The following is a 23341-nucleotide window of genomic DNA, read 5'->3' as shown; positions in this document are numbered from 1 at the left end:
TTCTCAGGCAAAGCAGGAATTCTTTATTGAATGTTTTCATCATCATCAAGCATATAGACATAATCTGACAATCTCCTTCATCATCAAACACAAAGACATAATCAGACAAATAATTAAGCAGTGATACAAAAACTGTCAAGATATTCTGTGTTATATAATAGGCATGAGTTAATAAACAATTGCTTGTTATGTGCTTTCACTTTGAGAACAATGCATTAACTTCAGAGACGTCTCAGTACCTATTTAAGTAACAGCTTAATATAACATTGCATAAGATTACGTAACACATTTATAATTAAAATACCATTTGTAAAATAATAACAAAGTGTAAAGTGTAAGCTCAACTCATTGGATATTCATTTATATCATAGCAGTGAACATTTGATATAATGTAGACATTATAATCAATTCACATTAAATTACTCATTGATAATTACTCATAATGTTTGATATGTATTTAAGGTACTCATAAATAACATCTGAACAAAGTTTACAAAAAGCATTCATATGAAAGATTATAACAACACCTTTCTTGAATGAACAATGACATGTCTAATAACTTATTTTACGTTAAATACGGTACATGTGACGCCATGAACTATAGTTGATTGAGATGTTTCAGAGTTAAATAGCGAATACAAGATTTAATACGGTAAATAATAATGGGACCTGCATTAAATGACTGAATACACTATACTAAATTCAGATAACAGCTATGCGCAAAATGGTTAAATACGGTACGTGACGTCACTGCCAAGCGCTGGTGATTGCGCCGTTATATAACAATGAGCGGTCCCGCCTGTGAGTGAGTGAGTGAGTATGGTTTTACGCCGCTTTTAGCAATATTCCAGCAATATCACGGCGGGGGACACCGGAAATGGGCTTCACACATTGTACCCATGTCGGGAATCGAACCCGGGTCTTCAGCGTGACGAGCGAACACTTTAACCACTAGGCTACCCGACCGCCCCGGTGCCGCCTGTGCATGCCGCGCCATGCGGGCCGAGCTTATACAAATCACACATGAATGAATACCGTACTTGAAACTTGAAATATGTATGAATTAAAACTGATTATTAGTGAACGTATATTCTATTGTGAATGTTTATGAACCTTATTTGAGATTTTGCCAAACAGAGAAATTGCTTGTGAACTGTAATTTAGATATGGATATAAACACTGCTATAGGAAAGCCTGTTTCATTATAACTATTCTACAACATAAAACTACTACGTTATCTGTAGCGTCCAAATTATGCTAAAAGTATAGTATCTGAGATATTCTATACATCGTCAATTCATCTTACCGAATGGAAATAATATGCATAATTTGGAAAACATAAATGTATTAGGCATTGCTTAATTTGCGTGCATTTATCTAGAACAAAAAGCTACGTTCAAGTATTGTAGTCTAGTGATATGCCCTCACAAAGTAGTTACCTAATAAGAAATATACTTTGGGCAACAGGTAAGAATAATATACTTTGCTGTACTTGCACTGATTTGGTTTTGTATATAAAGAATATATTTGATGCATGAACATCGGACATAAGTCATATTCTTGAACCGTATTTATCAGGCATAAAAACGCAAATAAATATACATAACGTAAATTATATCGAGTAACTGGATCATGTTAATGCATATTGACGCATTTAACGTTGTTGCATTATAAAACCACTCTACTAACGATACAACATACAATAAGGTAAATAACACGACATACATATGAATACTGATCCTACCGATACACAGACAAATAATTCATACATTATATAATGCAAACTTTTAACATTGAAACATGATAATTATAAAGCATCCACGACACCTGTGATTAATAATCATTTGCCTAGTAGTTTTAAACCAATAAATAAACATGTGGGATACGAGCGCTGATTGTGAAATAGTAATATTTCTACATGAGACGCACTCATATAAATTACTGTAGTTAATTTGTGTCGGTAATACTTGAATAATATGCAGCTTAGATTCGAACGGCATTTCGAATACATAGAATATAAGTTCATTGTTCAAGCAAGATAATCATACAAAATTAAAGACAATTTTAAGCAAAGTTTAACCTAAATGGCAAAGTAACAAGTAAAAGTGACTTACCTTCAAAGACAAACAGAGAGAGGTTCTCAGGCAAAGCAGGAATGACTAACAGTCGATTTCCCCCTATATTTATACCTGAGACCTCCTTTGTTAATCTGAAGGCAAGTCTACACGTGCATGTCCAGTTTGAAATTTGAGACTTTGGACTAATAAAGACTGGACATGTTATACAATTTTGTATGATGGTTTTGGTCTGTTAATAGCCAAAGCAGACGGTCAGTTTGGAAAGTTGAGTAATAGAAGATTATAAATGCCGATAGAATCACTCAGCTTGTGTTTGGTTTCGCGTTTTCAATTTTCTAGTTTGGTCAGTTGCCGCTAAATAGCTGATAACGGTACACTGGTAAGTGCCAAAAGCGCTGACCACTACCAGTTGTTATTCAACATGTAATTAAAGTTTCGCCCACCAACCTGATTGCGGCGGCGTAAATCTTAAGTGCCAGATGTTGTTATACAATTTTGTATTTTATGAATTGAAGGCGAATTTCACAAAAAAGTTGAATAAAATATAGAAATTTTAGCACTGTTACAATATCCCTGGACGTCGTGGAGCTTTTGACCTCAAAAGCTTGAAGCAACATCAGGTAAAATAATGGTTATTAAAGTCTAAGTGTACAAACATAAGATATGATCACATCCAAGAACATGACAACAATGATACGTACTGTTCAGAATGCCCAAATCTAATATGTACATTCAATAAATATAGAAATACATATTGCAACAACTAAAATTGAGGTAGAAGTGATGTCGGGTCCACTACCTTATAATATCCATTGTGAACTAGATGGACATAGGCAGTGAATGGCTGTTTAAAGAGTCGCTGCAGCTTTTGAGCTGTAAAGAATGATATTTGAATGGTTGAGGGAACGGTAAGGGATGTGCTAGTAAGTTTATTTGTTACTATGAAGCCTGTCCAATCAACTGAGTGGGAAAGATGTATCCTGAAACACAAAGGTTGTCTACTGTACATGGGGCCTGGATGTCCCAGTAGGCAGGGCACAGAATCAAAGACAAAAAAGGGACAGTGACGCATTCAGGACCGGTAGTAAGTTCTAAAACAAGGCCATTTTGAAGGATGAGTATAAGCAAGATGGAGGCAATTAAAAGTGTGATAAAACCGAGAAGGATTGAGACATGGTAGTCAGCAAGATCTGTGATGACAAAGTCCGTGGGTGGAGTACTAGCAGTGGCATGATCATTATAATTAAGAGCTGGTGGTTGCACTGCTTTAGTGGGGACAACGCGAGTGACTAACATGAGTGCTGCAGATAGAGTTCGAATTTTGAAAAACATCCAAACAACCAAAATTATAGACACAGCTGATGCAATTGAGGTGCTTAAGGCTAGAATAGCATTCGTATCAAGCCAGGAACTTGGAGGAAGACTGATTTGACCATCAAGCAGTGGCTCAGCAATTGTTTGAAAGATTGTTTGATCCTTTTTAGCACTCTCTGCAACACGTTTTAAACTGAGGTGGGCTTGATTGTCATCAGCCAAAACATTGGAAATGGCATGGGAAAATATTAATATTAATTAATTCATTTTCTAAAATTGGTATCCCCAGCTATACTGGAGAGGGCAGAGTCCATCAAAGAAATGTTGTAGTAAGGCTAGATTGACAGGATGGAGATGGGTGATGTGGGAGGTGGAATAATGACAAGAACTGAAGGAGGCTGGGTAAAATATATCTTCAGTTGAGAGAGAGCAATAGCAGGGAGTTGCAATAAGACAAAATTGACAACCAGGAATCATACGGTGAGTGCCAGGACAAGTAAGGGTCAGGAATGGAACTCTGTAGACAAAAACATTTGAAGAACCCACAGAGATGAGTGTAGGCGGTTGAGGTCTGGTTACATAGCGGAAGTTACAAAGTGCCTTAACTTGCTGTTTATTGTTTTGAAAGAGTGCCAAAAGACAAGAAGATTTAGTAATGGAATTGAGAGAAAGCCTAACTGGACATAGCAAATGAGATTCATCACCTGTACAGAGGGCAAGCATTGAGCTATCAATATTGATATGGTGCTGGGAATCAACAGACAACGCAAAATAGGTAGGAGTGTCTAACAATTGGGTAGAATGTGGTGAAGTGCTATTGATTGGCAAAGGTAAAGAGATAACTTTATACATTTAAAGGGGTTTAGCCAATGAAGAGAGTGGAAATTTAACTGAGATATAGATATGGGACTTAGTACGGACAAAGATAAATTTAGCATGGGAATAATAATATGTAGGGATATTTATTAGATAAAACTGCGGACAGGTGATGAATTGTTTGTTCTAAAATTTCTGGTGCTACCAGCAATGGTGATAACTTATTTTTGGCTAAGTCTAAGATTCCTAACTTTAGTTCTTCCAACTGGTGTTCTATAATGGAAGCATGTTGGATTTGATCAATCGAAAGGCCGGTAAGAGCAGTAAATGTAGACTGGATTGTTTTGACATTGTTTTCCATAGCAATAGCTGTAAATGTAATTGCATCATGATTAGCTTTGACACCTTTAAGTGCATTCTTAAATCTAGAGTCGACAAGCTTCATAAAGGAGGAGAGATGGGCAGAGTGTTGTTGGATGGTGTTTGCAAGGTTTATATCATGTCTTGTGAGAGCATTAATATGTTTGGCGAGAAGGTTTACATCACTGGTAGTAGCAGTACCAAACAATGTTTTAGAGAGAGACCCGACAAAACTAAGAATAGCGCGTTTAGATCTAGATGATGAAGGTATTTTTGATGCTGGAATTAGCTTAATAATTTGTTGTCTAGTTTCATTTAGCTGGGCAACGCATCTAGTTTTAATTACATTTAGATGCATTTGAATTTGGTGAAGTAGGACACAGGTTCTGTTACTGTGAAGACATCCACTCATGGTTGGGATGCCTGGTACATGTGGAAGCTACACCTCGTATGCGTGTATCCAGTAATCGGTATCAAAATTGATTTGAGATGATGGTTGAAACACAACCCTATAATTAAGACATTGAACTGGACCGGAAGCGAGGACAGAAGGGGCGCTAAACGAGAGCAGCCACAGGATAATCAGACTCCATGATGAACCTTTGAGAAACGAAAGAGAACATGGGACCATTAGATGAGATGACCTGGTTGAGCATGATGTTCTGGCCAGCAACATCTGAACAACCTAGCACTATTGAGACACAGAAACGACGTAACTGTAAGAAGGGGTGGTCATTCATCATCTAAGGCAACAGTTAGAAACTTCTCAAAGATAGGTGGGAGCTGATGAAACCTTGGTGTATTATTTAAAGTATTTTCGCCCATTTTTGCGCCTTTTTCCGGACATGGTTCTAGATGTATGGAAGTGTTGGATTAGGTCCCGACTGAGATTGCAGGATGGTTCCCATGTGGTTTCGGAGTAACCTAACCATTTAATGTGATAGTGTTTGGTGCCATTGACAACTTTGCATTCGAGAATCTTGTCAACAGGATATGTTTGGTCATCTTGAGATGTGGTGTCTGGCTGCTGTGAGAAGCCGGTACCTGACTGAGATGTAGATGGTGTCCTGCTTTGATCAGATATATATGGCTGTGACTGGACCATCTGTGTGTCAGGATGTGCCTCAACATCATTGCTTGGAACTGGAGTTTGACATCTCGGGTTTTGGACATGATCTGGGAGTCTATTGTTGGGATGTGTGCGGGCAATGTGAGGTTTCAATCTGTTTGCATGGATGAAGGCTTTGTGTGGTTTGTTCGTTTCTGTGTTTTGAATTTTGTATGTGTGATTTGGACCTAATTCTAGGATAGTGTAGGGACCTAACCATTTCACGGCAAGTTTTGGGGACTGGCCTGGGAGAACATGTGAATTCTGCAATAATACAAGATCACCTACAGCATATGATGGTTCTTTTACTTTGAGGTCCGTGCGTTCTTTGTTGACATCCTGAGAAATTTCCATGTTATCTTTGGCAATTGCTTTTGCTATCTTTAGATTCTCAAGAAGAGATTTAAGATGACTTTCTGCAGTTTTGCCAAGAGTTGGTTTGGGAAGAAGGGCAGTGTCAATGGGGAGATGCATCTTTGTGCCAAAGATGAGGTAAAATGGTGTGTACCCTGTAGAGGCACATGGTGTGCTTCACATTGCCATCATTACACATGGAATGAGGTCTGCCCAGTTGGACTGATCTTGAGGACAATAAGCTCTAAGGGCTTGTTCAATAGTTCTGTTGCGTCTCTCACACATGCCATTTGTCTCGGGGTGATATGAGGAGGTCAGATGATGCTTAATTTCAAGTAGTTCACAAAGAGCATTGACAAGCTTTGAAGTGAACTGACGACCTCTGTCGGAAAGAAGGGTTTTTGGGCCACCAAAGCGAGTAATGACCTGATTAAAGAGAACATTAGCAACCTCAGTGGCATCCTGAGTTTTTATTGCAAAGCCTTCAGTCCAACGAGTAAAGGAATCAACTACAAGTAGAACATATTTGAAACCATCTTTAGTTTCAGGCAGTGGACCTAAGATGTCTATGTGGAGACGAGAGAATGTATCTCCAATTGGCATTGGAACCAGAGGAGCATGTCTACCATGGGACTGGGACTTAATCTTCTGACACACTTCACAGGACTTAATGTAGTTTTCAATGTCTTGGTACATGCCAGGCCAGTGATATTTGGAAATGAGAGCCTGAAAAGTGGAATCTCTACCAAGATGACAGCCACCTACTTTGGAATCATGATAAGCATAAAGCAGGTCCTTATGTTTGCTAAGGGGGACAACAACTTGAGTGATTTGTGGAGGTCTGTGGGTCTTTGAACCCCTAAATTTGGGCTGATACAAATGATAGATGATGTTGTCTTTAATGACATATTTATGTGAACGACCAACAAGACCTTTGACTTGGGCATCAGTGTAACTGGGAGGAATTTCACCATTTGAAAGGTAGTCAATGATTGGTCGTAGGTCTGGAGAATTGTATTGCTGTTCATCAAAGTGCTCATCATCAATGTCATAGCCTGCAAACATTACAGTGGGACCAGATGCCACAGTTTCGTTAGCATAGTAGAAATCAACAGCTAATGGAACTGGAGGGTCTGAGGACAGGTCTGAATCAGATGAGGGGTCAGATGGTAGAGGGGATAATGTGGATGTGACTTGGGAGGTCAGAGGCCTGTTGCTATACATATCCTGATAAGTCTCTCTGGAGGTTGACATGGAGGAGGAGTTTGGGATGGGTATAGTTTTGTTTATAGGAGGGGCAGGACATGCAACTACTTGTGCATATGTCTGTCGAGATGGTAAGGGTGGTGAAGGTATGTCATCTGTAACTGGTGCAGTTTTAGGTTCAGGGTATTTAGTTCGAGATAATGCATCTGCATTTGTATTGGCTTTCCCAGGTTTGTGCACAATTTCGAAATCATAATCTTGGAGCATAATAGACTATCGTCCAACACGACCAGTTTCATGTTTAACACTTTTTAGCCATGTGAGAGCTTTGTGGTCTGTGTAAACTTGGAATTTGTTCCCAGCCAAATACACTCTAAATACCTTGATCCCTTCTACAACTGCCAAACATTCTAGTTGTGTAACACCCCAATTTCTTTCTGTGGAATGAAGTGACCTGCCGCCATGACAGATGACATGCTCTTTACCATCTGAGCCTTTCTGACCTAGAATATAGCCTAGTGATGTTTGTGAAGCATCTGTTGTGAGAATAAAAGGTTTTGTAGGGTCTGGATATGCAAGGACTGGAGCAGATGTTAAAGCTTGTTTTAGTGTAGTAAAGTACATCTTTCTTTAGAGTTTCATAGAGAGGTGATGCTATGCCTGAGAAATTTGGAACAAATTTCCTGTAATAGCTGCAAAGACCGAGAAAGTGGCGAACATCATGGACATTCTTTGGTTGGGGAATTTGCATGACTGCTTCTATTTTAGATTTGTCCACTTCAATGCCATTTTTGTTGAAGATGTGCCCTAGATACTGAACTTGTTTTGCTGCAAACTTGCATTTGCTGGGTTTGAGGGTCAAGCCTGCTTGTTTGATCTTTTCGAAAACGCATTTCAAATGTGTTAAATGTTCGGAAAATGATTTAAAAAAGACGATAATATCGTCAACATGTATTAGGATATATTTCCAATTCATCTCTTTTAGGGCTTCAGAAATAGTGTTTTGGGAAGGCCATTGGAGCGTTTTTCAAGCCAAAAGGGAGACGATTCCCTTCAAAAACACCATCGGGCGTAATGAACGCTGATTTATGTTTTGTAGCTGCATGCAGTGGAATCTGCCAAAACCCACTAGCACAACCAAGGACACTAAAGACTTTAGCATGACTTTCACCAACAGCATCAATAACATCTTCAAACCGAATTAGGGGAAAAAATATAGGTTTTGTGACAGCTTAAGACGCTGTAATCTACAGCAAAACGATAGGTGTTGTCTCTCTTTTTTACCATTACTACAGGAGAGTGCCATTCAGAAGAACTGGGTCGAATGATTTTGGCATCTAGCATTTCTTTAATTTGGCGTGAACATACTTTCCTAACCTCAGCACTTTGTCTGTAAAAGGGAAGCCTAACTGGTCTAGCATCACCTGTCTCTATTTTATGTTTGTATAGATGTGTCTTACCTAACTCAGGCCAGTTTTGAGCAAAGGCAGAATGTTGTGATTTGAGAAAGGTAAGGAGTTGTTGTTTTTGGTCAAATGTGAGGTCTGATTCTCAAAGATCAAATTTGAGGTCAGGAGGCGGTGTTTGTGTGCAGGGAGGGGATTGAAAGTTGTCTTCGTGTGACCTGGGAGTATGTGTGGATGACCTAAAGTGTTCCTGAGGTGACCTATCATTTGAGTTGGGTGCCCTGTTTCTGCCCTGAGAGACTGTAGACACATTGACCTGGGGTGACCTAAAGCTGCCCTGAGGTGACCTTGTGTCAGAGTCGGGTTTATCCAGGAGAATAGAGACACTTAAAGGATCAACTTCTGATGCAATGGCAAGTATACGTTGTGTATTCAAATTAATTTTTAAGTCGCTAGGATTTAGCAACCGCATATAAACTGCCTTTTTGGAATTGGTGACCAGACATCTACCACCTTGAATGTTAGTTCTAGAGAGTTCGGGAACTGGTTCTAAAAGGAGAACTGTGCCTGGCCTACAACGGGAAATATGGACAGGAATGTCAACTTGACAATGAGGTGGAATGACAACTGGCTCCTTACATCTAGCATAGCCTGCACTAGTTTCTATCAATGGTACTGAGACAAGACCTTCTTGAATGATAAGAATTTTGTCTGCTAAGGAAACAAGGGCTTTGTTTGGTTCAAGAAAGTCCATGCCTAAGATAAGGGAATGATGATGTTTTTCAAAAACGTAGCAGGGCTGAGAAAAGGTGAGATGACCAATTGTGATTTCTAAGGTAATGGAGCCTAGCACTTTGTGTCTTTCACCGCCTACGCCAACTATTTCAGACAGATCCGACAAGTGCAGATTTTGATTGGTATAACCTACCCTCTGTAGGAAGCTCATGTTCACACAGGATACACTAGCTCCTGTGTCAACAAGTGCTGATTTCTTCGCTTGCTTCACCCTGACCAGAACAGTGTTCTTTAGCAAGGGAGCCACAAGTGAGACCAATGGTTTCTTGTGCCTGACCTCAGAGGTCTGAGAATCAGGCGCGAGTCCTCATTGTCTAGGACCTCCATTCTGTGAATGATGTGCCCTCATGCGAACTTTGGAGTCGTGTCCTACTATGTTGCAATATGTACATATAGTATTAAAGTGTGGGCAGGAAAATCGATCTGAACAGTACATACCACATCCCCGGCACCTCTGCTGCTGACTCTGGTAGTAATTGTTCTGTGGTTGCTGTTGGTAGCCATGTTGCTGGTAGGAAGGACGCCTCTGGTAGAAGTTGTTCCGGTACTGCCGTTGGTAGCCTTGTTGTGGGTAGGATGGTGGCAACAAGGGCTGCTGACTTGAAAAATGGCTTCATCTTTGTGAAAGTTGTTGTTGAGGGTGATGTTGCCCTGGTAACGACTGGAATCGTTGTTGCTGTTGTTGTTGTTGTTGATTGTGTTGTTGCTGATGCCTGGCTGCTGGCACAGCTGCAACTTCAACGGTTGGGGCTTCCGATTTAGTTATCAGAGTTGCAACTAAATCAGACAGTTGCTCTACCTTGGCCGCCATGTTGACATCTGATGCCTTGGACCCTGTCTGAGACTTCTCAGCCAGCACAGCATGGTGTCGGACTTCTTCCAAGGTAGTGGGTTCTTTGTTGACAACCCATTGTCGAAGTCCATTGACAGCCACTGCCATGATGACTGAAGGTGGGAGGTCCTGGTTGCGGGTGGCCTTCTCGACTCTGCAGATGAAACCAGGAATTGTCTCATCTGAAGTCTGTGCCATCTGCAAAAGGCTCACGTCGAAAGCCTTTGGCTTCCCAAGCCTTGATTTGAAGGCTGCTTCCAGCAGTTTGGCGTCCCTCTTTGTTTCTTCAGCCAAGTCCTGGTGCAAGACCTTGGCCGCTGCTTCTAAATAGAATGGAAATAGGCGACATTGTTTGTCAGCATTGTAATTGAACAATGCAACAAAATCTTGAAAATCCTGCCACTAGGACGTTGCCTCTTCTTGCCCAGTGAACGGCCGGAGTTTGACATGTGGAGCTGCCATTTCACTCCAATCAGCTTCAGCAGAGGAAGATGAGATTGATGGTGGTGATGATGATGAGGAGGAGGAGGAGGATGCTGCCAAGCGCTGGTGCCAAGCGCTGGTGCCAAGCGCTGGTGAGTGCGCCGTTATATAACAATGAGCGGTGCCGCCTGTGCATGCCGCGCTATGCGGGCATGCTTATACAAATCACACATGAATGAATACTGTACTTGAAACTTGAAATATGTATGAATTAAAACTGATTATAAGTGAACGTATATTCTATTGTGAATGTTTATGGACCTTATTTGAGATTTCGCCAAACAGAGAAATTGCTTGTGAACTGTAATTTAGAAATGGATATAAACACTGCTATAGGAAAGCCTGTTTCATTATAACTATTCTACAACATAAAACTACTACGTTATCTGTAGCGTCCAAATTATGCTAAAAGTATAGTATCTGAGATATTCTATACAGCGTCAATTCATCTTACCGAATGGAAATAATATGTATAATTTGGAAAACATAAATGTATTAGGCATTGCTTAATTTGCGTGCATTTATCTAGATCAAAAAGCTACGTTCAAGTATTGTAGTCTAGTGATATGCCCTCACAAAGTAGTTACCTAATAAGAAATATACTTTGGGCTACAGATAAGAATAATATACTTTGCTGTACTTGCACTGATTTGGTTTTGTATATAAAGAATATATTTGATGCATGAACATCGGACATAAGTTATATTCTTGAACCGTATTTATCAGGCATAAGAACGCAAATAAATATACATAACGTAAATTATATCGAGTAACTCGATCATGTTAATGCATATTGACGCATTTAACGTTGTTGCATTATAAAACCACTCTACTAACGATACAACATACAATAAGGTAAATAACACGACGTACATATGAATACTGGTCCTACCGATACACGGACAAATAATTCATACATTATTATAATGCAAACTTTTAACATTGAAACATGATAATTATAAAGCATTCACGACACCTGTGATTAATAATAATTGGCCTAGTAGTTTTAAACCAATAAATAAACATGTGGGATACGAGCGCTGATTGTGAAATAGTAATATTTCTACATGAGACGCACGCATATAAATTACTGTAGTTAATTTGTGTTGGTAATACTTGAATAATATGCAGCTTAGATTCGAACGGCATTTCGAATACATAGAATATAAGTTCATTGTTCAAGCAAGATATTCATACAAAATTAAAGACAATTTTAAGCAAAGTTTAACCTAAATGGCAAAGTAACAAGTAAAAGTGACTTACCTTCAAAGACAAACAGAGAGAGGTTCTCAGGCAAAGCAGGAATGACAAACAGTCGATTTCCCCCTATATTTATACCTGAGACCTCCTTCGTTAATCTGAAGGCAAGTCTACACGTGCATGTCCAGTTTGAAATTTGAGACTTTGGACTAATAAAGACTGGACATGTTATACAATTTTGTATGATGGTTTTGGTCTGTTAATAGCCAAAGCAGACGGTCAGTTTGGAAAGTTGAGTAATAGAAGATTATAAATGCCGATAGAATCACTCAGCTTGTGTTTGGTTTCGCGTTTTCAATTTTCTAGTTTGGTCAGTTGCCGCTAAATAGCTGATAACGGTACACTGGTAAGTGCCAAAATGCGCTGACCACTACCAGTTGTTATTCAACATGTAATTAAAGTTTCGCCCACCGACCTGATTGTGGCGGCGTAAATCTTAAGTGCCAGATGTTGTTTTACAATTTTGAATCGCTAGTATGTACCGACAGGTCTTAAATGGTTAACTGACAATTTATGAATTGAAGGCGAATTTCACAAAAAGTTGAATAAAATATAGAAATTTTAGCACTGTTACAGAAGCAACATGTTCGACTGTATCTCAATAATTGACTAAAGTAGACACCAAAGACCTGTGCTGCTGGAGTGTTGCTCGACATTGTTGACTTTTGGAACACTGAAGTCATCTTACTTGTCATACAGTCTTGTGAAAAGATTTCACTCTGAATCGTTATACTAAATTTGATACAGTGCGGTCTCACTGGTCTCCCTTATTTCTAGTTGGTAAATCAGTGGAAGGGAATTTGCTATTTGACCATTATTGAACGATATCAGATCATCGATATCCTGAAGTTTAAGGTTTACTTCTTGACTAAATTCACTTGTTTTCATTTCGTCAATCCGAGGAGAACTTCCGGTTCGTATGCATAAAGAAACAGATCAGCATACGGTGGGGAGATTACTGTCCATGGGGAAGCCTAACTCAGACCTAAATGTTTTATCCCCAAACTTCACATAGATGTTATCAATGATGAAGTTCACATATTTGTTTCTGCTGCAATTCGCTTTCAGTTTTGACAAGAGGTCCCGAACAGAGACGACAGAGATGTAACTATATCCATGGTCACCACGTTGAGTGAAAAAGGTCCATGGTACAAGGAGTGAAATCTTAGGTGTGTCGTGTTTGATAGTGGAGTACAAAGTTGAGGATACTCTATACTTCTGCTGAATCCGGAATCTATCACATGAGTTACTTCTTGTTATCCTCTTATCTTCCATTAGAAGATACATGATGACTACACGTAACTCAGGCAGTGCTAAAGGTCTCTCCATTCATCATTGACGTCATCATCGTATGACAAAAGCTTTGGAACTCCAGCAAGTCGGGGTGCACTGTGAGCTGGATCTGGTTACTGCACGTGGAGGCTGATGGCAGCCGCCAGGTGGCACTGTAGTTAAACACAATGCTGGGTCGGGGCGTGAACCCGCCAGCTGGCTCTCTACTACATCCGGTCACAAACGTCAGCAGTCTACCTGGAGTCATCCTCCGTGCGAACTCGGTCTGGTTGCGGGTCAAACATCGGCCCTCCCCGAGGACGTCACACAAGCGGCCCTCTAGAGAAAAAACGTAATGTACTAAAACAGATCGTGGCATGCAACTAAAAACTTTCATGACAAGAATTAAACTATCAATACTATATACGTAAATGTCGTTATGTAATAAACATATGTTAACATACACTACCGCTTTACATTACTTACCTCCTTTTTGACGGCACCAAAACGGTAGATCCGCGATTTTACCACTTTAATATTCTGCACTGCAAACTTTCCACTTTCACAATTCCGTAAAGTTATCATTTTTCATATTTCCGCAAACATACCGATTATATAATTCCGCCAACTTACCGCTTTTATAATTTCACCAAGTCACCACCTTTATAATTCCGCAAACATAGCACTTCTATCACTCTACACACGTACCGCTCTTATAATTCCGCAAACTTATCCCTTTGGAATTCCGCAAAGTTACCACTTTCATAATTCCGCAAAGCTACCACTTTCATAATTTCGCAAAGCGACGGCGATACGTTTGCAGTTCAGTTATCGCTGAACAGGTATGATTTGGAGCAGTAGATTGTACCTTAAACCCCTCAAAGATTAAAACTCTTCAGACTATACATGGAATTTCGTTGTCGTTATCTACTTACATTGTACATTTTTCTGAAATTCTGACAATAACATTGTGTTGATATTGTAATATTTTTTTTGGTTTACCGTATGAAATGACAGGTAATATGTCATCATATAGACTCAGCCTTTGGTAAAAGAGATACAAACGAAATGGATTGGGCTAATATTACCCGTATAACAAACCACGAGTGGTGAAATAATAATGAAATCGTCCAAAGTTATCAGTTTTGTTAAGGAATTATTTTCTTTCACAATCAGCATAGTCACACATTCTATTGAAAGAAGACCTTTTCCTGTAATTCGTTAACAATGTAAGTACAAGTCAAATGGAATAGTGTTTTCATTAATGCCGCTGAATGGCGGGAACTGCTTTTTGGCTGAGAGTTACGTTCAAAAGTTTTCAGTGGATATCATGTCAAATGTTACAATTCGGGACATCGTATACTCAATAGCACCAATAAATTTAAAACAACATATATAGTGTTATTCGACATTGAAAACACAAATGTTGTTCCTTGTTTTTGTATTAATCGTTCTTCTGAAGTAAACTGAGTGTGAAGAAGAAATGTGGACGCTCTGGAATGACGTCATCAACCAACAGATGACGTCACGCGTTTCCGCGGCGACCGTACCGCTTAGTGATAATAATCAACTAATTTCGACATTTTTCAGTGAATTATTGATTCAGTTAAAAATATTATAAATGCAATGTAAATCTTACCATGCCGAATGTTTCCGCGGGGATGTGATACACAAAAAGACTAGCCTTGTAATAACTCACTAGCTGTGAATAGTACAGATTGCCTATCATAACATTCCATCAAAGATATGCAGTCAAGTTTTAAAATTTATATTTTAATGCCTTGGACCATTCGGTTAAATTGGCTCATTCAAGATATATTCGTGCCAATGAAATATACAATTTACATGGGCACCTAAAGAACAAACAAGTAAATGAAATACCCCGATCTGATTTCATCCCAATATTATAGGATTCACTGATTTGTCCCAAAACGTAATTCAAACATTGGTTCCTGGATACCCATCCAAGTCAACTATACCCTTACCTTCAGCTGCCTGCAGGAATCGGTGCAGGTTGTTAAAGATGGCATGTTCGTCTCCATGGTAACTGGGGACTGGTTTGAACAGATCCATCACCCTTTCTGAAGTGACTTCAACGTCCGATCTATACTCCAGCAAATCTCGCAACGTGTGTCTTCTAATGAGGTCTAATATCTGACAATCAATAAAAAATATAGTAATAGACTGTTAGTATGTCTCAAGTGAGTGGAAATGCTTTTATTACTGTTTTAGCAATATGGAAGCCATATCACACCAGGGCTCGGGAATAACAAACAATGGTGTATCCGTCAACCCAGGTGTTCGGAGTAACGGGCGAATGCTTAAACCACTCGACGAACCTAATATCTTCAGGAGATGACAAGAGCAAACAAATACAAAAAGAAGCCTTTGCCATTTTAATGAAATAATTCGACAGAGTCAGGTGGAACGATTTGCATCTTTTACTCATCGTTGCACAGATTTACAGTTCAACATATGAATAGGCGCTCCACAGAGTGACTTCCGCCGGAAGTACTTCCGCTTTAAGCGTGTAACATAGTCCTATGACAATGCCATACCTGTATGTTTAAGACACTCAAGGTGCAGCCAGTAACGGCCTCTTTACTAATATGATATACAGTTATGGCATGAAGAAGACATGTAGGGTACTCACCCCGCAGTGACGCAGGCCTTGAATCAGCTGGTCTACCATTGGTTTGCTCTGTAGTATGACAAAGTGGTGGACACACCCACTGAGAAACTCATCCCTATTGGCCATTGTGACATAAGAGGGGATGCCATCTAGGTCGTCTCTCCAGTCACACTCCTGTAGCGCTTCCTCCAGCTCCGTCGCGTCTTTAGCCTCCGACACCTGTAACGAAGAGAAGAATACAATACTAGGGACCAACTACTGTATATTCTTGGAGAGTACTAGGATCATTTTTTTAATAAACTGTTCCAGAAAATATTTGAGAAAAATAATTTTGCCTCGGATGTCGCCTCGGATGTTGGCTGTATTCGCCTCTTCTTTTCAGAGATAAAAATGTTTGAACTGAAGCAATGGCTGAAAATATATCTGTAACAAAATGCACAGCCCCCTCTCCCCAGTTCTCCTCCACCTCTTAAGACAAGGTTATTTGGGGCCACTTCTATCCGTGAATTCCGACGGAGTAAGTATTTCTCAGTTACATGTCCTTAACAGTCATCACATGACAACATGTAGTGATTTTACTATCGTCATCATTTAACTGAAATTGGTTTCTACATATGTATCGATATACTACTTGACTGTCAAACAGTTGGGAATATTATAGACAAAGATAGCACTATCAGTAACTTCATACCTTTGTCAAAGATTCTCTCTTACGTCTGTTCGGCACATAATCCACAGATGGCGACTGATCGATATCCAATATTGCATCAACAACGGGAGGGGCAAATATGGCGGGGGATTGTCCGCCTTGAGCAATTATAGTGGCCAGCATGACACCCATGACCCGGAAGTGATTCTCCCGATATGCAGATATGCTGGGTCGAATCAGAAATCCTTGGTTTTCGTCCCCTGTTTGAATGAATATATATCGAATTAGTAGGATATAGTCATAGATTTATATATTCCTTACAATGCATGTGCATATTCAAAAATATGTGTCTGCAAGTGAGTATGATTTTACACCGCTTTCAGTAAGATGTCAGCACTATCACGTCGAAGGACAAAAGAAATCGATTTGAGTTTTTAACCCATCGAAACAAAATTGACACTTTACATGTAAGATTATGCTAATACTAGAGAAAGTACTGACGGGGGACACGGGAGTGAGGCACCGCCAGTTGTGTGGTAGAAACTTATGGTCAGCTAAGACCTGAATGATTTGGATCTTTCCCCTCACATCAAGCTGACAAAAGGTATAACTGCAAAACTGCAAAAAGCAGCGTTAACCCCAACCCACTCATTACTAACCGTGCAGCATCTTGCTATCGGAGACCATGGACTGCAACAGAAGCCGTAGACACTCTCGCCTTGGTCCCCCGGTGTCGACGCCTTCCTCATGCCTGCCCTCGGAATCAGTAAATACCACCTACCACAAGAACCCACTTGTCAATACTACAGTATAGTTTTACGTTGGTCTTAGCAAATACCAGTAATGAGACAGCAAGAACAACAGAAGGGCTTCACAGATTGTACATATATATGTGGGGAATCGAACCCGGGCCTTCGAGGTGACACGCGCATGCATTAACACCTAGGCGACCCCACCTCGCTCCTAACCATACAATAAATGTTCTATGGTATTTCACTTTGCAGTCACACACTTACTATACAATCCTAATTTGGATATGTAAAGTATTTCTGGACCAGGACAATCTGTTCATACCATCAACTGTTTAGCCTTGTTCGATACAGCAACATCCTTGAAGAAGGCCATGCTGCTTTCCCAGACGGCGTCCCTGTTGACCGAAATTCGGCAAGCTCCAAACTCCATACATCCACTCCGATGCTCCCGGACAATGTTGCGTGGTGAACCAGTAGATGCCGCATTTGTGTCAGATTCATCTCTGTTGATAAAAAAATGTTAATATCGTGTAATCAAGAAAGCAGACATAGAGGATATTGGATTGATCGTGTCAAAATATAAGATTAATGATCAAAGTCTTCTATTCTTACTCACTGATCTTCGTGATCTTTCTCTGAAAACCAGTTTTAAGGAGGCAGTGTGAAGAATAGCTTCGGCAAAACGTGTAATTTAACTCAAGAAAGACGCTCTATCCACTAGATCTGGCGGAGGACATGTCTGGCTTGAATGTATGGGAGCACACAAGTTTCATATCACACATGACAACCTAATTCTTAAAGATTTTGTCATTTTGCTTTTGTATTTTACAGGTTTCCATGTCTACAAGTTTCCAAATCAAGTTTTCGCGTGTTTGCAATTCAAGTCAATTAAGGTTAGCTCCAATTGTCTTATTATTACTGCTGTGGCCCCCTGGGGAACGTTTTGTATCCTACATTCACGTTAATCTGGTCCCTTTGTAGTTCTATGTTCCTGTAGATGGGGAGAAACTGTATCAGTTATTGTGGGAGGAAAGCCCAAAGTGATGCAGGTCTCAGACGTTTACCACTTCGGTGATACCCACGAGCACGAAAATGGTGCTGACTTACCTAGAAACATAATTTGGGATTCAAACCCACGATCATGGGTTTCTGGCGTGCACAAGGGACGCAACTCTGTATAGCGAATTGCGCAGCCTTAGACGAGTGTAAGATATTTGGATATTTAAAAGTGCAGGCATTTCGTGGTTAAACATAAACCTACTGTTACCTTTGAGACGCGTCCGATATACGACCATACAGCAGGGATTCAAGGTCGTGATGGTGACGTTGCTGATGACTCCGTTGTCTACTGGGGAGTTGTGGTTGTGGAGGAGACGTATCATCTGGATAATGACTTCGACTCTGTGGCAACACGGGTGACCTTGAAGCAGACTGTTGTGGACCAGACGTCTGCCTGTGTCTGGACCCTCTTCCGTGACATATTCTGTGATTTGCGAGGTTCACATAATCTCGGCCACAATCAGGGCACACTTGCCTCTGAACCATAGAAGGTTGGTCTGCATATTTCCCTGAACCTCGACTATGACAGATGTTGTGATTTGATAAGTTTTTGAAAGTCTTACCACAATCAGGACATCTTTGTTTCATCACAATAATCATGATGCACGTTGCTCCTAGTTACGCTCAACACTGTAATGTAAACAAGGCTTTATATACACATTGTGTTCTCACAAACAGAGATTATTAGCGGAGTGTGTTTGCGTATTGTAAATAACATATCCTGTTGACAGCCGGGGGCCACAACAAATGTGACCCACCAGGAGTAAAGGACCTTGTGGGTGACATCAAATATTTGGACTCATTTTCCGACCTTTAACTGTTTATGTAATAATTGCAGTGTTTTGGCATAATGTCTGATGAACTGAAAGTAAACATGTATGCTGAAAGGTTTTGAACTCATGTTTGTATTACATTATGCACTAACGAGAAAAAAATAAGATATGTTTGTACAGTCCGTACACATGGCGATTTCACTGATCGTTGACAAAAAACGTCTTTATGACGTCATTGTATAAATGTATCCAAGCAACCATAAGGTCCCTTTTCTACTGGTGGATTACAAATATGTTTGGAACTATGGTCGTATCGGATTTATCCAGATGAATCCCTTGAAGTTAGAGAAACATGATATTTCACGAGACTTGTGGAATATCCTATTTATCATATGCTTTATGTGTAGTTGTCTCCCGAAAATTAAATCTTTTCATTACAAATGTAAAACCTTGAAACGTAATTCTACACGCTACAAGTATCAAAAATTGCTCTTTGCGAAACGAACAGTTTCGATTGACGAGTTAAATGAAAAATTTACAGTTTATAATGAAACACTTTCAAGAGAATAACAAACGACAAGAAGTGATATTACCCCATGTATGACCATCTGTCATTATTTTACCTTGTCAACGTGGAACTAACGTTAAGGGGACGTCAACAGTTTGTGTACGGGCTTACGGAAAAGGGAGACAATTAGGGGGAAGTAACTCTTGTATGACAATAGTTCAGTCTAAGTGTTATGTTGATTGCAGTGAAATTTCAAGTGTTAAGTTCACTGCAATGAAAATATCACTTGTCTCACCTTCAGGAAAACTAAGTCTTTCACACTGACGTATATAATAAATGTTTGTACAGTCAGCACACATGGCGATCTTTACTGATGTAAGTTGACTTCAAACGTCTTTGTGACATCCTTGCACAATTGTATCCCAGCAACCATTAGGTCCTTTTTTTCCTGGTGGGTCACAAATAGTTTTTGGAACTAGGGTCGCATCGGAGTTACCCAGATGAACCCCTTGAAATAGTTCAAATTACAAGTTTCTAGTACACAGTAACACAGGTAAAAACTTTAGGACCTCAAAATGATCTCGCTCTGCACACAATTCGGCTAAGTTAAATGTACGTGCGTGGACTTTTTCTTCTCATCTTAACACATTGTGTACCTGTAGGAATTAGTACTACCTCGTACAGATCACTGTAGACACATAATGTACCTGTAGGAATCAGTACTATCTCGTACAGATCACTGTAGACACATAATGTACCTGTAGGAATTAGTACTACCTCGTACAGATCACTGTAAACACATAATGTACCTGTAGGAATTAGTACTACCTCGTACAGATCACTGTAGATACATAATGTACCTGTAGGAATAAGTACTACCTCGAACAGATCACTGTAGACTAATTGCGTACCTGTAGGAATAAGTACTACCTCGTACAGATCACTGTAGACACATAATGTACCTGTAGGAATTAGTACTACCTCGTACAGATCACTGTAGACACATTATGTACCTGTAGGAATAAGTACTACCTCGAACAGATCACTGTAGACTAATTGCGTACCTGTAGGAATTACTACTACCTCGTACAGATCACTGTAGACACATAATGTACCTGTAGGAATTAGTACTACCTCGTACAGATCACTGTAGACACATTATGTACCTGTAGGAATTAGTACTACCTCGTACAGATCACTGTAGACACATAATGTACCTGTAGGAATTAGTACTACCTCGTACAGATCACTGTAGACACATAATGTACCTGTAGGAATTAGTACTACCTCGTACAGATCACTGTAGACACATTTTGTACCTGTAGGAATTAGTACTACCTCGTACAGAACACTGTAGATACATAATGTACCTGTAGGAATAAGTACTACATCGTACAGATCACTGTAGACACATAATGTACATGTAGGAATAAGTCCTACCTCGTACAGATCACTGTAAACACATAATGTACCTGTAGGAATTAGAACTACCTCGTACAGATCAATGAAGACTCATTGTGTACCTGTAGGAATTAGTACTATCTCGTACAGATCACTGTAGACACATAATGTACCTGAAGGAATTAGAACTACCTCGTACAGATCAATGAAGACTCATTTTGTACCTGTAGAAATTAGAACTACCTCGTACAGATCACTGTAGACACATAATGTACCTGTAGTAATAATTACTACCTCGTACAGATCACTGTAGACACATTTTGTACCTGTAGGAATAAGTACTACCTCGTACAGATCACTGTAGACACATAATGTACCAATAGGAATTAGTACTACCTCGTACAGATCACTGTAGACACATAATGTACCTGTAGGAATAAGTACTACCTCGTACAGATCACTGTAGACACATAATGTACCTGTAGGAATTAGTACTACCTCGTACAGATCACTGTAGACACATAATGTACCTGTAGGAATTAGTACTACCTCGTTCAGATCACTGTAGACACATAATGTACCTGTAGGAATAAGTACTACCTCGTACAGATGACTGCAGACACATAATGTACCTGTAGGAATTAGTACTATCTCGTACAGATCACTGTAGGCACATTAAGTACCTGTAGGAATAAGTACTACCTCGTACAGATCACTGTAGACACATAATGTACCAATAGGAATAAGTACTACCTCGCAAAGATCACTGTAGACACATAATGTACCTGTAGGAATTAGTACTACCTCGTACAGATCACTGTAGACACATAATGTACCTGTAGGAATTAGTACTACCTCGTTCAGATCACTGTAGACACATAACGTACCTGTAGGAATTAGTACTACCTCGTTCAGATCACTGTAGACACATAATTTACCTGAAGGAATTAGAACTACCTCGTACAGATCAATGAAGACTCATTGTGTACCTGTAGGAATTAGAACTACCTCGTAGAGATCACTGTAGACACATAATTTACCTGTAGGAATAAATACTACCTCGTACAGATCACTGTAGACACATTAAGTACCTGTAGGAATAAGTACTACCTCGTACAGATCACTGTAGACACATAATGTACCAATAGGAATTAGTACTACCTCGTACAGATTACTGTAGACACATAATGTACCTGTAGGAATAAGTACTACCTCGTACAGATCACTGTAGACACATAATGTACCTGTAGGAATTAGTACTACCTCGTACAGATCACTGTAGACACGTAATGTACCTGTAGGAATTAGTACTACCTCGTTCAGATCACTGTAGACACATAATGTACCTGTAGGAATAAGTACTACCTCGTACAGATGACTGCAGACACATAATGTACCTGTAGGAATTTGTACTATCTCGTACAGATCATTGTAGACACATTAAGTACCTGTAGGAATAAGTACTACCTCGTACAGATCACTGTAGACACATAATGTACCTGTAGGAATAAGTACTACCTCGTACAGATCACTGTAGACACATAATGTACCTGTAGGAATTAGTACTACTTTGTACAGATCACTGTAAACACCAAATGTACCTGTAGAAATTAGAACTACCTCGTACAGATTACTGTAGACACATAATGTACCTGTAGGAATTAGAACTACCTCGTACAGATCACTGTAGACACATTATGTACCTGTAGGAATTAGAACTACCTCGTACAGATCACTGTAGACACATTATGTACCTGTAGGAATTAGTACTACCTCGTACAGATCACTATAGACTCATTGTGTACCTGTAGGAATAAGTACTACCTCGTACAGATCACTGTAGACACATTAGTTACCTGTAGGAATTAGTACTACCTCGTACAGATCACTATAGACTCATTGTGTACCTGTAGGAATAAGTACTACCTCGTACAGATCACTGTAGACACATTATGTACCTGTAGGAATTAGTACTGCCTCGTATGGCGCTCAAGACACAACGGGAACCTCCAGGGACGAGTACTGCTAGTATTCTGTATCCGTATGCCACTGTGACACAACGGAGACCTCCAGGAAAGAGTACTGCTTGGTATACCGTTCCTTGTTGACGTATACGCTGTAGACACAACACGTCCACGTTTAGTACACAATGACAACTTGTCTACACTGGTAACAAAACGAAATACCATGACTACAGCAAGTAGATCAATACATTATAGGTCACGTGATCAAACTCTGGAGCCTGTTCCAGGAAAAGAAAAAGAAAGAAGCTAGAGCTTTTCC

At 39.8% G+C, this 23341-nt stretch overlaps 1 protein-coding gene across 1 annotated transcript; it reads right to left on the bottom strand.

Annotated features, from left to right (window-relative positions):
- LOC125371613 (G2/M phase-specific E3 ubiquitin-protein ligase-like) lies at nt 1-23229 on the bottom strand. The gene is made up of 8 exons (XM_048400538.1): nt 23017-23229; nt 18585-19006; nt 17640-17820; nt 17225-17342; nt 16608-16825; nt 15938-16135; nt 15270-15438; nt 1-13623 (listed from the first exon to the last, which is right to left on the bottom strand). Exons 2-8 carry the CDS (start codon nt 18974-18976, stop codon nt 13316-13318), a joined length of 1584 nt encoding a protein of 527 aa, XP_048256495.1. The 5' UTR covers nt 18977-19006; nt 23017-23229; the 3' UTR covers nt 1-13315.
- Nucleotides 23230-23341: the final 112 nt, after the last annotated feature.

The sequence above is a fragment of the Haliotis rufescens genome, unplaced genomic scaffold, assembly GCF_023055435.1.
Source record: "Haliotis rufescens isolate VD_foot unplaced genomic scaffold, xgHalRufe1.0.p SCAF_2, whole genome shotgun sequence".
NCBI classification, from domain to species: domain Eukaryota; kingdom Metazoa; phylum Mollusca; class Gastropoda; order Lepetellida; family Haliotidae; genus Haliotis; species Haliotis rufescens.
The sequence above is the reverse complement of the archived record's forward strand: the minus strand, read 5'-3'. Positions and strand labels throughout refer to the sequence as shown.

What these genes read in the sequence shown, in the direction of transcription:
- LOC125371613 (XM_048400538.1), bottom strand. Translation starts at nt 18,976, where the DNA reads ATGATTATTGTGATGAAACAAAGATGTCCTGATTGTGGTAAGACTTTC. An exon ending in ATATCGGACGCGTCTCAAAG is followed by an intron (nt 17,821 to 18,584) that starts GTAACAGTAGGT and finishes TTTTATCAACAG; the next exon opens with AGATGAATCTGACACAAATG. An exon ending in ATTCCTGCAGGCAGCTGAAG is followed by an intron (nt 13,624 to 15,269) that starts GTAAGGGTATAG and finishes TTTTTTCTCTAG; the next exon opens with AGGGCCGCTTGTGTGACGTC.